This window comes from Anolis sagrei, chromosome 12 (genome assembly GCF_037176765.1).
Source record: "Anolis sagrei isolate rAnoSag1 chromosome 12, rAnoSag1.mat, whole genome shotgun sequence".
Lineage (NCBI taxonomy): Eukaryota > Metazoa > Chordata > Lepidosauria > Squamata > Dactyloidae > Anolis > Anolis sagrei.
In genome coordinates, this window is record NC_090032.1 from 6339043 (window position 1) to 6354011 (window position 14969).

At 42.7% G+C, this 14969-nt stretch overlaps 1 protein-coding gene across 3 annotated transcripts in view; it reads left to right on the forward strand.

Annotated features, from left to right (window-relative positions):
• PI4KB (phosphatidylinositol 4-kinase beta) overlaps positions 1 to 11324 on the forward strand; it is a 56535-nt gene extending 45211 nt beyond the window's left edge. For all 3 annotated transcript variants that reach the window (XM_060758014.2, XM_060758015.2, XM_067472375.1), the window contains 5 exons: positions 19 to 142; positions 1300 to 1565; positions 3174 to 3306; positions 3395 to 3515; positions 7529 to 11324. In XM_060758014.2, coding sequence (XP_060613997.2) covers positions 19 to 142; positions 1300 to 1565; positions 3174 to 3306; positions 3395 to 3515; positions 7529 to 7710 — 826 coding nt within the window. In that variant the 3' untranslated portion in view covers positions 7711 to 11324. The remainder of the gene's footprint in view (positions 1 to 18; positions 143 to 1299; positions 1566 to 3173; positions 3307 to 3394; positions 3516 to 7528) is intronic.
• The last annotated feature ends 3645 nt before the right edge of the window (positions 11325 to 14969 follow it).

Here is a 14969-nt window from a genome sequence, read left to right on the forward strand (position 1 = left end):
TCATTTTTCTCCCCGCAGGAGGATCCGGGAGGGCTCTCCGTACGGCCACCTGCCCAACTGGCGCTTGCTCTCTGTCATCGTGAAATGCGGTGATGATCTCCGGCAAGAGCTGCTGGCTTTCCAAGTTCTGAAACAGCTGCAGGTATGAGAGTGATGCTCTGCAGGCGGAGCACAAGTTCCCATGGTGGGTTTGGGACTATTATTTGTATTTGCTGCTGCTTTTCTCCCAGAGGAGACTCAAAGTACAATATGTAAGTTGAAACACAAAGCATAGTAAATGTAAAGGTTTTCCCCTGACATTCAGTTGTGTCCGACTCTGGGGGTTGGTGCTCATCTCCATTTCTAAGCCAAAGAGCCGGCGTTGTCCATAGACACCTCCAAGGTCATGTGGCCGGCATGACTACGGGTAAATTTAAATATAAAAATAGATACAAATAAAATGACTTTAATTGAGGCATCCATAGATTAAATGTGTTTGAATATTTACATAAAACTGTAATTTAACATAAGACTGTCCAACTCTGATTAAGTCATTATTTTAACCTTCTTCCATGTAAATATACTTATGTATCCTTCTAATAATAATAGAGTAAAATGATAAATGTAATAAAACTAATAATAATGGAGTAAAATAATGGAAATGTAATAACAATAATAGAGTGAAATAATACATGTAATAATAATAAGTAAAATAATAAATGTAATAATAACAATAATAAATAGGGTATAATAAAATATTGTAAATGTAAATGTAAAATATTGTAGATGTAATGATAATAAGTAATAAATGTAATAATACATGTAATAATAGCAATAATAAATAGAGTATAATAACAATAATAGAGTTAAAATATTGTAAATGTAATGCTAATAAATAAAATAATAAGTGTAATAATAACAATAATAGAGTATAATAACAATAGAGTAAAATATTGTAAATGTAATAATAATAGAGTGAAATAATAAATGTAATAATAATAAGTAAAATAATACATAAAATACATGTAATAACAGTACTAAATAGAGTAAAATAATAGCAATAATAATGATTAAGTCTTTATTCTAACTTTCTTCCATGTAAATGTGCTTATGTATCCTTCCAATAATAGTAAAATAGAGTAAAATAATAAATGTAATAATAATAATAATAAAGTAATATACTCGAGTCAGCACGTTTTCCCAGTTTCCCCAGGAGATGCAGAAGTGGAGTGCCTACTGTGATTCATTCATTCATTTTTCTGTCCATTCATTCATTCTTTCCTTCCTTCCTTTCCTCCTCGGCCTCTTCTCTATTGGCAGTCCATCTGGGAGCAGGAGCGCGTCCCGCTTTGGATCAAGCCCTACAAGATCCTGGTCATCTCGGCCGACAGTGGCATGATTGAGCCTGTGGTCAACGCCGTCTCCATCCATCAGGTGAAGAAGCAGTCGCAGCTCTCCCTCCTGGACTACTTCCTCCAGGAACATGGCAACTACACCACCGAAGCCTTCCTCACCGCCCAGCGCAACTTTGTCCAGAGCTGTGCCGGATATTGCTTGGTCTGCTACCTGCTCCAGGTCAAGGACAGGTGAGAAAGAGAGAGAGAGAGAGAGAAAGAGAAAGGCTTTCGGCCTGTTTGTAAAGATGGGGCCGGAGAACTAAGCAGGCCAGGTAGGAAGTGACATCACATCACCCGTAGATCTCGGTTGGAAGCCAGTGAGCTCAACTAGCATGTTTGCAGGATGTTCCCATCTTTTTGGCTATTTTAAAGTCAAATGTCATGCCAGCCACATCATCTTGGAGGTGTCTATGGACAACGCTGGCTCTTCAGCTTAGAAATGGAGATGAGCACCATCCCCAGAGTTGGACATGAATGGACTTAACGTCAGGGGAAAACCTTTACCTTTACCTATCGCCTGAAAATCAATGTTGGGGTTGGGGATAATTTGTTAGATTTTTTTGTTGCTTTTTTCTGGAATCACAAACTGGAAGCATGTTAAGTAGCTTGTATATGAGTGTGCATTTTATAGATATTTACTTATGTGTGTTTGTGTGCGCGCACATATATATTTACCCGGAGCCTCCAGTGGCGCAGTTAAAACGCTGACTTGCTGAACTTGCTGACTGAAAGTTTGCAGGTTCGAATCCGGGGAGCTGTATGAGCTCCCACTGTTAGCCTCAGCTTCTGGTCGAAGTGGTCTCAGTAAGTGAGTGAAGTGATCATGGGGGCTCTGTTTGCCAAGTTTGGTCTTGATCAGTCATTGGATGAGGGTGGCAGTGGTCTCAGTAAGTGAGTGAAGGTACTGCAAGTCCCATCATCCATGGTCAGTCTTCCTCTAAACAGTACCAGGATGTAGAGTGGATCATGGAGGCTCTGTGTGCCAAGTTTGGTCTTGATCAGTCATTGGATGAGGGTGGCAGTGGTCTCAGTAAGTGAGTGAAGGTACTGCAAGTCCCATCATCCATGGTCAATCCTCCTCCAAACAGTAACAGGATATAAAGTGGGTCATGAGGGCTTTGTATGCCAAATTGGTCTTGATCAGTCATTGGATGAGGGTGGCAGTGGTCTCAAGAAGTGAGTGAAGGCATACACACACACACACACACATATACCAGGAGCCTCTGATGGCGCAGTGGGTTAAACTGCTGAGCTGCGGAAGTTGCTGACCGAAAGGTCGCAGCTTTGAATGCGGGGAGGGGCGTGAGCTCCTGCTGTTAGCCCCAGCTTCTGCCAACCTAGCAGTTTGAAACCATACAAATGTGAGTAGATCCAGCGGGAAGGTAAGGAAGGGCGCTCCACGCAGTTATGCCGGCCACATGACCTTGGAGGTGTTTATGAACAACGGCGGCTCTTTGACTTAGAACTGGAGATGAGCACCAACCCCCAGAGTTGGACACGACTGGACTTAACGTCAAGGGGGAAAAATACGAAAGAAAGAATGAACATGGAATGGCTAGATCAGTGGTTCTCAACCTGGGGGTCGCGACCCCCAGGGGGGTCCTTGGGCCATTTTCAGGGGGTCGTGAAGCTGCCTTGGCTGGCCCCGCCCCCTGCCAAAATGGCTGCCGACCCTTGCAAAATAAGTCTACCGTAAATAATGGCCTAGATTGGAAACTTCTGCCACTTCGGCTTCCAAAAATTCCCCAAGAAATGCTCATTCTTTCTCCCTTTCTGCTTCTTCTCTCCCCGAAACAGGCACAACGGCAACATCTTGCTAGACGCCGAGGGGCACATCATCCACATTGACTTCGGCTTCATCCTCTCCAGCTCCCCCCGGAATTTGGGCTTTGAGACCTCGGCTTTCAAGCTCACCTCCGAGTTTGTGGACGTGAGTTTGGGGTACAAACAACTGGCCTATTTTCCCTTTCTTCCGCCTCCCCCTGTCCTTATCCTTCCTCCTCGGCTTGTTTTCCCAGGTCATGGGCGGCCTGGACGGCGACATGTTCAACTACTACAAAATGCTCATGCTGCAAGGCCTCATCGCAGCCCGGAAGCACATGGACAAAGTTGTACAGATTGTGGAAATCATGCAACAAGGTAAAGAAAGTTTTGGGGGGACGAGGGAGTGTATCTGAGGCACCTTCTGCAAAAACATACCCAAAATGAATAGGTTTTCCCCACTTTCTCTCCTAAGTATATTCCCCCACAGAATCCCCCCCAAAAATGCCAAGGATTTGTAGAGACTGGCTATATAGCTTTGCAGGCTTGGGTACACAACTTTATTAGAAGTCATTTTATAATAATAATAATAATAATAATAATAATAATAATGATACAAGCATGATAATAATAATAATAATAATAATACAAGCATGATAATAATAATAATAATAATAATAATAATAATACAAGCATGATAATAATAATAATAATAATACAAGCATGACAATAAAATAATAGAGTAAAATAATGGAAATGTAATAATAACAATAGAGTGAAATCATACATGTAATAATAATAATAAGTAAAATAATAAATGTAATAATAATAGTAGAGTATAATAACAATAGTAGAGTAAAATATTGTAAATGTAATGATGAGTAAAATAATAAATGTAATTATAACAGTAGTAGATTATAATAACAATAATAGAGTGAAATATTGTAAATGTAATGATAAGTAAAATAAGTTTGCTGTGGACTCATCTTGTTGTGTTTCAAATAAGAATAATAATATAACAAACAATAATAATAAAAACAAGAGTGATCTTATTTGTTGTAGACTCATCTTGGATTTCTAATAATAATAATAATAATAATAAACAAGAGTGATCGTGTTTGCTATGGACTCATCTTGTTGTGTTTCTAATAATAATAATAATAATAATAATAATAATAAAACAATAATAAAAACAAGAGTGATCTTGTTTGCTGTGGACTCATCTTGTTGTTTCAAATAATAATAATAATAATAATAATAATAATAATAATAATAATAATAATATAACAATAATAATAAAAACAAGAGTGATCTTGTTTGCTGTGGACTCATCTTGTTTTATTTCAAATAATAATAACAATAACAACAAGAATAATAATAATCTGGCACAAGATAGTAAAGGTGGTCCCAGTGGTGACCGGCACAATTCAACAACCAGCAGAGTGTCTGCTGTGGACTCATCTTGTTGTGTTTCACATAATAATAATAATAATAATATTAATAATAATAATAATAATAATAACCTCATGATTGTGGAAGAAAACAAAGTATGGATCATGGATGTTGCAATCCCAGGCGACAGCAAGATTGACGAGAAGCAACTCGAAAAGCTTACACAATACAAGGAGATAAAGATCAAACTGCCAGTCCTGGTGGTCCCAGTGGTGCAGTGCCTAAAGACCTTGGCCTGCACTTAAACACAATTGGCGCTGACAAAATTACCAGGAAATTATTCAGGAAATTCTTCCTCGTGTTTGGGTGGAATCTCCTTTCCTGCCATTTGAACCCCTTGCCCCACTTTGGGACCCTCCCGACGGTGTCGAAGGGCTCCCGACATCGCAGTGTATAGAAGTAACCAGCGCTTGTGTCAGTTTGTCCTTTAGGTTGCCAGCGGTGCTTAGGAGAGACGCAGGCGAGTCAGAGTCCTACAGTAGCGCAGGCCACCTGTGAGTGTCGAGAGCAGCGAGATCAGATAAGTGAGCCAGTCCGTGCAAAAAGTTACGCCCTTCCTTCCTCTTTTAAGCAGACCAGAGAAGGGAAGCAACATAATGGCACGACAGTCAGACAGAATTCAATTCAGGGACCCCAAGGGTCATTTAGTCCACCCACATTCCGCCGCGACGGAAGATACAATCCAAGCCCTCCCGACAGTTGGCCATTCGGTTCCTTGGTGCATTGGCATCCTTTCCAATATTGAAACATGGCTCTCGTGTCCCCTTCTGTTTACCTTTTTCTCTCCCAAGATTAACATCCCCAGCTCCCTTAGCTGTTCCTAATAATAATAATTAATAATAATAATAATAATAATAATAATAATAATAATAGTGTTGGAATTGTGATTTTTGTGACACGAAACGCAGCATATATATCTCGTTTGTTGCGACATACTGTGTTTTTGTGTCAGTAAAATAATAATAATAATAATAATAATAATGGTGTCAGTAAAATTATAATAATCGTCGTCATCATCATCTATATAAATAAAAAATGTAATGTTCGTTAACATAACTCAAAAACCACTGGACGAAATGACACGAAATTTGGACACTACACCCCTAACAGACCAAGGAGTGACCATCACTCATGAACCCCCTAAAAAAACAGTGGAAAAGACTTAAAGCCCCCCCCCCCCCCACAAGAGGGAGTGAGGGAAGGAAGGGGAGAAAGAAAGAAGGGAGGAAAGAAAGTGAGAGAGAAGGAAGGAAGGAAGCAAAAAGCAATGAAAGGAAGGAAAGAGGTAGAGAAGGAAAAGGGAAAAGAAAAAGGGGGGAAGGAAAGAAAGAGGTAGAGAAGGAAGGAAGGAGAGAAGGAAAGAAAAAAGGAAAGGAAGGAAAGAGGGAGGGAAGGAAGGAAGGAAGAAAAGAGGTAGAGAAGGAAGAAAGGAGAGAAAGAGGGAGGGAAGGAAAGAGAGAAGGAAGGATGGAAGCAAAAAGCAAAGGAAGGAAAGAGAAAGAGGAAAAGGAAAAGGGGGAAGGAAGGAAACAGGTAGAGAAGGAAGGAAGGAGAGAAGGAAAAGAAAGAAAAGAAAGGAAAGAGGGAGGGAAGGAAGGAAAGAGGTAGAGAAGGAAGAAAGAAGAGAAAGAGGAAGGGAAGGAAAAAGAAGGAAGGATGGAAGCAAAAAGCAAGGAAAGGAAGGAAAGAGGTAGAGAAGGAAAGAGAAAGAGAGAAAGGGAAGGGAAGAAAGAGTTAGAGAAGGAAGAAAGGAGAGAAGGAAAGAAAAAAAGGAAAGGAAGGAAAGAGGGAGCGAAGGAAGGAGGGAAGAAAAGAGAGAAAGAGGGAGGGAAGGAAAGAGAGATGGAAGGATGGAAGCAAAAAGCAAAGGAAGGAAGGAAAGAGGTAGGGAAGGAAGGACAGAAGGAAAGAAGGCAGCGGGTTAAACGGTTGAGCTGCTGGACTTGCTGACCAGACGGTCAGCGGTTCGAATCTGGGAAGGTTTGGTCATTATTATTATTATGTTTATTATTATTATGTTTATTTATAAGGCCCCCCTGGTGGCGCAGCGGGTTAAACCACTGAGCTGCTGAACTTGCTGACCAAAGGTTTGGAGGTTTGAATCCGGGGATGAGCTCCCCTGTTAACCCCAGCTTCCGCCAACCTAGCAGTTCGAAAACATGCAGTTCGAAAAAATCTGGGGAGGTTTGGTCATTATTATTATTATTATTATTATTATTATTATTATTATTATTATTTCTAAGGGCCCCCTGGTGGCGCAGCAGGTTAAACTGCTGAGCTGCTGAACTTGCTGACCAAACGTTTGGCAGTTTGAATCTGGGGAATGGAATGAGCTCCCGCTGTTAACCCCACCTTTCACCAACCTAGCAGTTTGAAAAAATCTGGGGAGATTTTGTTGTTGTTGTTATTATTATTATTATTATTATTATGTTTATTTATAAGGTCCCCCTGGTGGCACAGCGGGTTAAACTACTGAGCTGCTGAACTTGCTGACCAAAAGTTTGGCGGTTTGAATCCGGGGAGCAGGATGAGCTCCCGCTGTTACCCCAGCTTCCGCCAACCTAGCAGTTCAAAAACGTGCAGTTAGAAAAAATCTGGGGAGGTTTGGTCATAATAATAATAATAATAATGAGTACTACTATTATTATTATTTATAAGGGCCCCCTGGTGGTGCAGCAGGTTAAACTACTGAACTTGCTGACCCAAAAGTTTGGCGATGAGCTCCCGCCATTATCTACCGTTTCTGTGGGTAGGTAATGGCGCTCCATGCAGTCATGCTAGCCATGTGACTTAGGAGGTGTCTATGGACAACGCCGGCTCTTTGGCTTCGAAATGGAGATGAGCACCAGAGTCCCAGAGTCGGACTCGACTAGACTTAAAGCAAAGGGGAAACCTTGACTTTTACTAAGACCCTGAACGCGCTTGTCTCTCCGCTCCAGGTTCCCAGCTGCCCTGCTTCCACGGTTCCAGCACCATCCGCAACCTGAAGGAGCGCTTCCACATGAACATGACGGAGGAGCAGCTCCAGCTGCTGGTGGAGCAGATGGTGGACGGCAGCATGCGCTCCATCACCACCAAGCTCTATGACGGCTTCCAGTACCTCACCAATGGCATCATGTGACCGGGCCCTCGCTCCTGTCGCCGCTTCTCCCAAAACGCGGGGCGCGGAGGAGCCTTCCCCGGAGAGAGAGGGGAACCGAAGGGCTCTTGAGGAGCACAAGACGTCCCGGCGGCCATCTTTCCCTCGGATTTCTTTTCAGACACCTGAGGTGGTGGCATTGGGCGTTTCTGGGGGTTGGGGGATGTTGGCCGTGGAAGGAGGAACCTTGAAAACCCTTCGGGAAAAAAAACAGAGTGGGACGAGAAACAAAAACGTCTGGCTACTGGCTTGGGAAGTCGCCAGCCGGAATGGATCCGCTGGGAGAAACGAGACAACGAATCCCTCCCTCCCTTCCTCCCAGATATTTTTATTTCAGTATTATTATACCTCTTCACATTCTCCGGACTCTTTCTCTTCCCTCAGCATCTCACAACATGTTTTCTTGGGGGTCCAGGTGAGATGGGGAGGGAAGGAGGGAGCGAAAAAAGGGAGAGAAAGAAAGAAAGAAAGAGAAGAAAGAGATTCGTTCTGGCGCAGGGTCAAGGAATGCCGCTGTTTCTGAGCCTCCGTGTTTCTTACTTCCTTCCCCTTCTCCCCGCTTCCAACCAGCGCATGTGGTGTTTTTTTCCCCCCCATGTGTGTGCATTTTCCGTCAAAACGATTAAATTCCCTCCCCTCCACTGTCTCCACCCCTGTTTAAGTTTTTTTTTAATGGCACATTTGACAACACGAGAGGTGGGGAATTTCACGGCACATGGGTCCAAATGGATCGAAACGTCACGTCCTTCCGAGAAGCACTGTCGCGACACATTGGGGGGAAAGGACAGTGAGGTTTGGCCGCAGAAAAACACCCTGGATTTTCCTCTCCTGCCTTGTGTTTCTTGTTTGTGTTGCACGGTTTGCTATGTGGGACAACACTCCGCCTTTGCTCACGCTGCCATGGGTCGCCGAAGCTCACCATTTTGTTTGTGTGGTGTGTATGTTGTAGCTACTCACCTGCAGAATTTCCCCCATAAAATTACAAGGTCACTTGTGATTGGTTGAGTAATAATCCCTACCTTTCCCTCTGTTTACCTGCGATCGGTTGAGTAATGATCCCTACCTTTCCCTTTGTTTACCTGCGATTGGTTGAGTAATTATCCGCACCTTTCCCTCTGTTTACCTGTGATTGGTTGAGTAATGATCCCTACCTTTCCCTCTGTTTACCTGCAATTGGTTGAGTAATTATCCCTACCTTTCCCTCTGTTTACCTGCTATTGGTTGAATAATGATCCCTTCCTTTCCCTTTGTTTACCTGCGATTGGTTGAGAAATTATCCTTACCTTTCCCTCTGTTTACCTGCAATCGGTTGAGTAATTATCCCTACCTTTCCCTCTTTTCACCTGCGATTGGTTGAGTAATTATCCCTACCTTTCCCTCCCTTTACCTGCGATTGGTTGAGTAATGATCCCCACCTTTCCCTCTGTTTACCTGCTATTGGTTGAGTAATTATCCCTACCTTTCCCTCCGTTTACCTGCGATTGGTTGAGTAATTATCCCTACCTTTCCCTCTGTTTACCTGTGATTGGCTGAGTAATAATCTCTACCTTCCTCTCCGTTTACTCGGTTGAGTAATGATCCCTACCTTTCCCTCTGTTTACCTGTGATTGGTTGAGTAATAATCCCTACCTTTCCTTTTGTTTACCTGTGATTGGTTGAGTAATAATCCCTACCTTTTCCTCGATTTACCTGCAATCGATTGAATAACAATTCCTACTTCCCTCTCAATTCATCTGCTATTGGAATGATCTCTACCTTCCCTCTCGTTTATCTTCAGTTGGTTAAATAAGGATCCCTACCTTTCACTCCGTTTACTTGCAATTGGTTGAGTAATGATCCCTACCTTTCCCTCCATTTACCTGCGATTGGTTGAGTAATGATCCCTACCTTCCCCTCCGTTTACCTGCGATTGGTTGAGTAATTATCCCTACCTATCCTTCCATTTACCTGCTATTGGTTGAGTAATGATCCCTACCTTTCCTTCTGTTTACTTGTGATTCATTTAATAATGTTTCCTACCTTTCCCTCCGTTTACCTACAATTGGTTGAGTAATGATCCCTACCTTTCTCTCTGTTTATCTGCGATTGGTTGAGTAATTATCCCTACCTTTCCCTCTATTTACCTACAATCGATTGAATAACAATTCCTACTTCCCTCTCCATTCATCTGCTATGGGAATGATCTCTACCTTCCCCCTTGTTTACCTTCTGTTGGTGGAATAATGAGCCCAACCTTTCCCTCTGTTTACCTGCGATTGGTTGAATCATGATCCCTACCTTCCCCTCCATTTACCTGCGATTGGTTGAATCATTATCCCTATCTTCCCCTCCCTACCTTTCCCTCTATTTACTTGCAATCGATTAAATAACCATTCCTACCTCCCTCTCCATTTATCTGCTATTGGAATGATCCCTACCTTCCCCCATGTTTACTTCCAATTAGTTGAGTAAGGATCCCTTCCTTTCTCTCTGTTTACCTGCAGTTGGTTGAATCATGATCCCTACCTTCCCCTCCATTTACCTGCGATTGGTTGAGTAATGATCTCTACCTTTCCCTCAGTTTACCTGCAATTGGTTGAATAACAATTCCTGCTTACCTCTCCATTTATCTGCAATGGAAATGCAATGGATCCTTACCTTCTCCTCTGTTTACCTTCAATTGGTGGAGTAAGGATCCCTATCTTCTCCATTTTCCTGTAATTGATTAAGGATCCCTGTTTACCTTCAATTGGTTGAATCAATATTGCTATCCTCCCATGTTTCTGCAGTTGGTTGAAGAATAATTCCTACTGTCTCCTCCATTAGTACACTAAGGATCCCTACCTTCTCTGTTTTCCTGCTACTGGTTGAAGAAAGATCCCTACCTTCTCCATTTTCATGTGATTGTTTGAGTAACAGTCCCTACCCTTTGTTTTTCTACAATTGATTGAAGAATGATCCCTTCCTTCTGCCCCATTTTCCTGCAGTTGGTTGAGTCACGATCCTTACCTTTTCTTCTGTGACACTTTCAAACTTTCCTCCCTGCAACATGTCGGACGTTTAGGAGATTATGATGCAAACCATGCAAAACCATTACTTTAACTGACTATGGCTGCCTCTTGTGGATTTGCAGTTTAGGTAGAGGATTTTAAAATCCCCAGCTGAAGAGGTCCAGGCCCTCACTAAACTACAAAGCCATAGAAGGCTGCCATACTAGTTAAAGCAGAGTGGCAACTGTGTCGTGCGATCATCTCAATTTGCACTCGGCAGCCTGTCTCTTCCTCCCTCCGTATTGTGGGTCAGCTCACTCGAATATTCTTCTTCCATCCCTTGTCTTGCCATCTGCTTCGTAACAATCGCTCCCCTCCTTTTACAACTTTCAGGCAGAGAAAAACCGAAAATCGTGAGGATTGCGGAGACTACCATGTTTATGTGCTGCCCTTCGGGCTGTAGATAGTGCCTTCTCCATCTCCGACAGTGAATGTTCCATAATTCCCCCTATCTTGGTTTTGTTGAGAGGGGAAAACAAGCATTATACCCTCCAATATAATAAATACAGTATTCCAGACCTCCATCAGGACTGACTGAAATCCTCCCATAAAAGTTTCCAAAACAAATCTTGTGTTTGTTGACTGTCCTTTCAGCGACTCCCCAGAAAAGGCGACTTTGGGTTGGTCCTTTTTTTGACTCACTCCAAAGGGAAAAATCCATGTATTCAAATCTTTTGCAAGCATCAATGGGTATCGTAATGTCATGGCATTGTGTGTGTCTAAATAACATAATTGTTGCCTACCTTTCCCCTCCTCCATTTCTGCCAGTCTTTTTCTGGACATCTTTTCCTAAATCCTTTTATTTCCTCCAGAACATCCAGGTTGATTTGTGTAGCACTTATCAATGTCAAGGACAAAACGTCTTTTGGAAAAAATAAATTATTACTGTATGGGACAATTATCTGGGCAGTGGGATGGAAAATGCTGTAAACATGAAAGACGAGAAGGTGGAACATCCCATTTTTCATCTCTGTCCTCACTATCTCTGAGGATGCTTGCCATAGATGCAGGCGAAACGTCAGGAGAGAATGCCTCTAGACCATGGCCATATAGCCCAAAAAAATCTACAACAAGCTCTGTCTTCATCGTTTTGATTTGGGTTTTTCACCAAACAAATGAGACTACAATTGGGGCATGCTTACGAATGAGAATATCGAAATATCTTGACACTTATCTGGGCAGAAGGGCATCTGTAGGATGGAAAATGCTGTAAACATCAAAGGTGAGAAGATGGAACATCCCATTTTTCTACTCTGTCTTCATCGTTTTGTTTCGAGTTTTTCACCAAACGAATGAGACTGCGATTTGGACATCCTTATGGATAAGAATATTGAAACTTACTTACCTGGGCTTAATGGCATCTTTAAGATGGAAAAAGGCATAAACATGAAAGACGAGAAGGTGGAAAGTCCCATTTTTCAGTTCATTGCTTTGTTTTGGGTTTTTCACCAAACGATTAAAATTACGATTTAGACAGCCTTACGGATGAGAATATTGAAACGTTTTGACCCTTTGAGAGATATAAAAATCCTTGCTTTTGCTCTTATGTGCAAGAGGCGCCTGAAAGGATGTCTTCCGGGTTGAAAGACCTTTCCGTATATCACATTTTGGAAGATAAGATGGCAAAGACTGTGGGAGACAAGTGTGGTCTCCACGAGCCTATGAGCACGAGTTCCCTTTGCTACAATTATCCATTTCTTGCTGGATTTCTTTTTCAAGAAGTCCCTCTTGGTTTGGGAATTTCCGTCAATTTCCTTGACCTTATCCAGTCGTGGAAAAGGGCCGTATGTCAAAGTCGAATTGTGGAGGGAGTGGAAACAAGTCCGATTTGCTTCATCCAAATCTTGAAATCCGAAGTTCTGTCAATTTCCGTGACCTTATCCAGCCAAGAAGGGTGCAAAGAAGAAAGCCGAATTGCGGAGAGATTGGAGACAAGTCTGATTTGGTTCATCCAAATCTTGAAATCCGAAGATAAGGTCAATTTCCGTGACCTTATGCAGCCAAGAAGGGTGCAAAGAAGAAAGTCGAATTGCCGAGAGATTGGAGACAAGTCCAACTTGTTTCATCCAAATCTTGAAATCCGAAGATCCGTCAATTTCCTTGACCTTATCCAGCCAAGAAGCGTGCAAAGAAGAAAGCCGAATTGCGGAGAGATTTGGATGATTTGGTTCATCCAAATCTTGAAATCCGAAGTTCCGTCAATTTCCGTGACCTTATCCAGCCAAGAAGGGTGCAAAGAAGGAAGCCGAATTGCGGAGAGATTGGAGACAAGTCCGATTTACTTCATCCAAATCTTGAAATCCGAAGTTCCGTCAATTTCCGTGACCTTATCCAGCCAAGAAGGGTGCAAAGAAGAAAGCCGAATTGCGGCAAGATTGGAGGCAAGTCCGATTTGCTTCATCCAAATCTCGAAATCCAGTGTAACAAAATGGCAGCACTGTGGAGATGTGGCATTGCCAGACTTCCATTACATTGCAATGCCCATAATACGAGGGTTGAATGAAAAGTAATGCCTCCACCTTCGTTACTTGGGTTTGGATGGGAATATTTTAATAAATCAAACGCAGAAATAATCCTTAGAATGTGCTCTTTAACTACCACTATTCACTTTCCCACATAATCACGAGACAATCAGATACATTTCTGCCAACAATGGACAAGTTTTCTGAAGCCGTCGCGGAAGAAGTTGACACTCTGTTTCCGCAACCAGTGTCTCACAGTTCTCTCAATGTCTTCATCAGAAGCACAACGATATCCCCACAGATCTTCTTTCATTATCGGGAACATATGGAAGTCAGGCGGTGCTAAATCTGGACTGCATGGAGGATGCCGTACAATGGTGAGATCCAGTCTCTGAAGTTTGACTGTGTGCTTTCATTTCAGGCGTCGGCATCCTGGGTACCCATTGTGCATAGATCTTCCAATAGCCAAGCAAAACAATAATTTGACCCACACATAATCACCAGACAATTGGATACATTTCTGCTAACGATGAACAAGTTTTCTGAAGCCGTCACCGAAGAAGTCGACACTCTGTTTCCGCAACCCATCGTGCACAGATCTTCCGATAGCCAAGCAAAGCAAGAATGTGACGTACACGTTCTTGTGAAATGCCGAATACACTTGAAATTTTTCTCTGAGTGATACGACCTTTGTCCTCAATCAATCTGTCAACCTTTTACTTGTGAAACTCGGTGGTTGCTGTCACAGGACGTCCAACTCTTTGTCACGCAAGTCAGATATTCCCACCTCAACATCATTAAACTTTCTCGCCCAACGACACACAGTACTCACATCAACACAATCACCATAAACAGCATGCATTCTCTGATGAATCTCCTTTGGGGTGACACCTTCTGCGGTCAAGAATTCAATAACTGCATGTTGCTTAAGTCGCATTGACCGATCATCTGCGCAGGATTCCACACATCGCACTTTAACAACACAACCGTTCAATCCGAAGGCTTCCGGCCAAAATGGAACTGTAGAGGAGAGTCTACTGAACGAGCCAGTACCTGCTGCACACAAGTACTGCCATCTGTTGAGGAGTTATGAAGGTGGAGACATTACTTTTCACTTTAACAACACAACCTTTCAATACTCAAGCTTCCCGCTAAAATAACTGTAGAGGAGAGTCTACTGAACAAGCCAGTACCTGCCGCATACCAGTACTGCCATCTGTTGAGGAGTTACGAAGGTGGAGGCATTACTTTTCACTTTAACAACACAACCGTTCAATGCAAAGGCTTCCGGCCAAAATGGAACTGTAGAGGAGAGTCTACTGAACAAGCCAGTACCTGCCACATACCAGTACTGCCATCTGTTGAGGAGTTACGAAGGTGGAGGCATTACTTTTCACTTTAACAACACAACCTTTCAATGCTAATGCTTCCCACCAAAGGGAACTGTAGAGGAGAGTCTACTGAACAAGCCAGTACCTGCCGCATACCAGTACTGCCATCTGTTGAGGAGTTACGAAGGTGGAGACATTACTTTTCACTTTAACAACACAACCTTTCAATGCTAAGGTTTCCAGCCACAATTGAACTGTAGAGGAGAGTCTACTGAACAAGCCAGTACTGCCATCTGTTGAAGAGTTACGAAGGGGAGGCATTACTTTTCCAAAACTTGCAACCTACCGTCATTCAGAGCTTTTGTGTCTCGGATGTCTTCAGGGCTGAGATGTGACGCTCGGCATGCTCCAAACCGCCC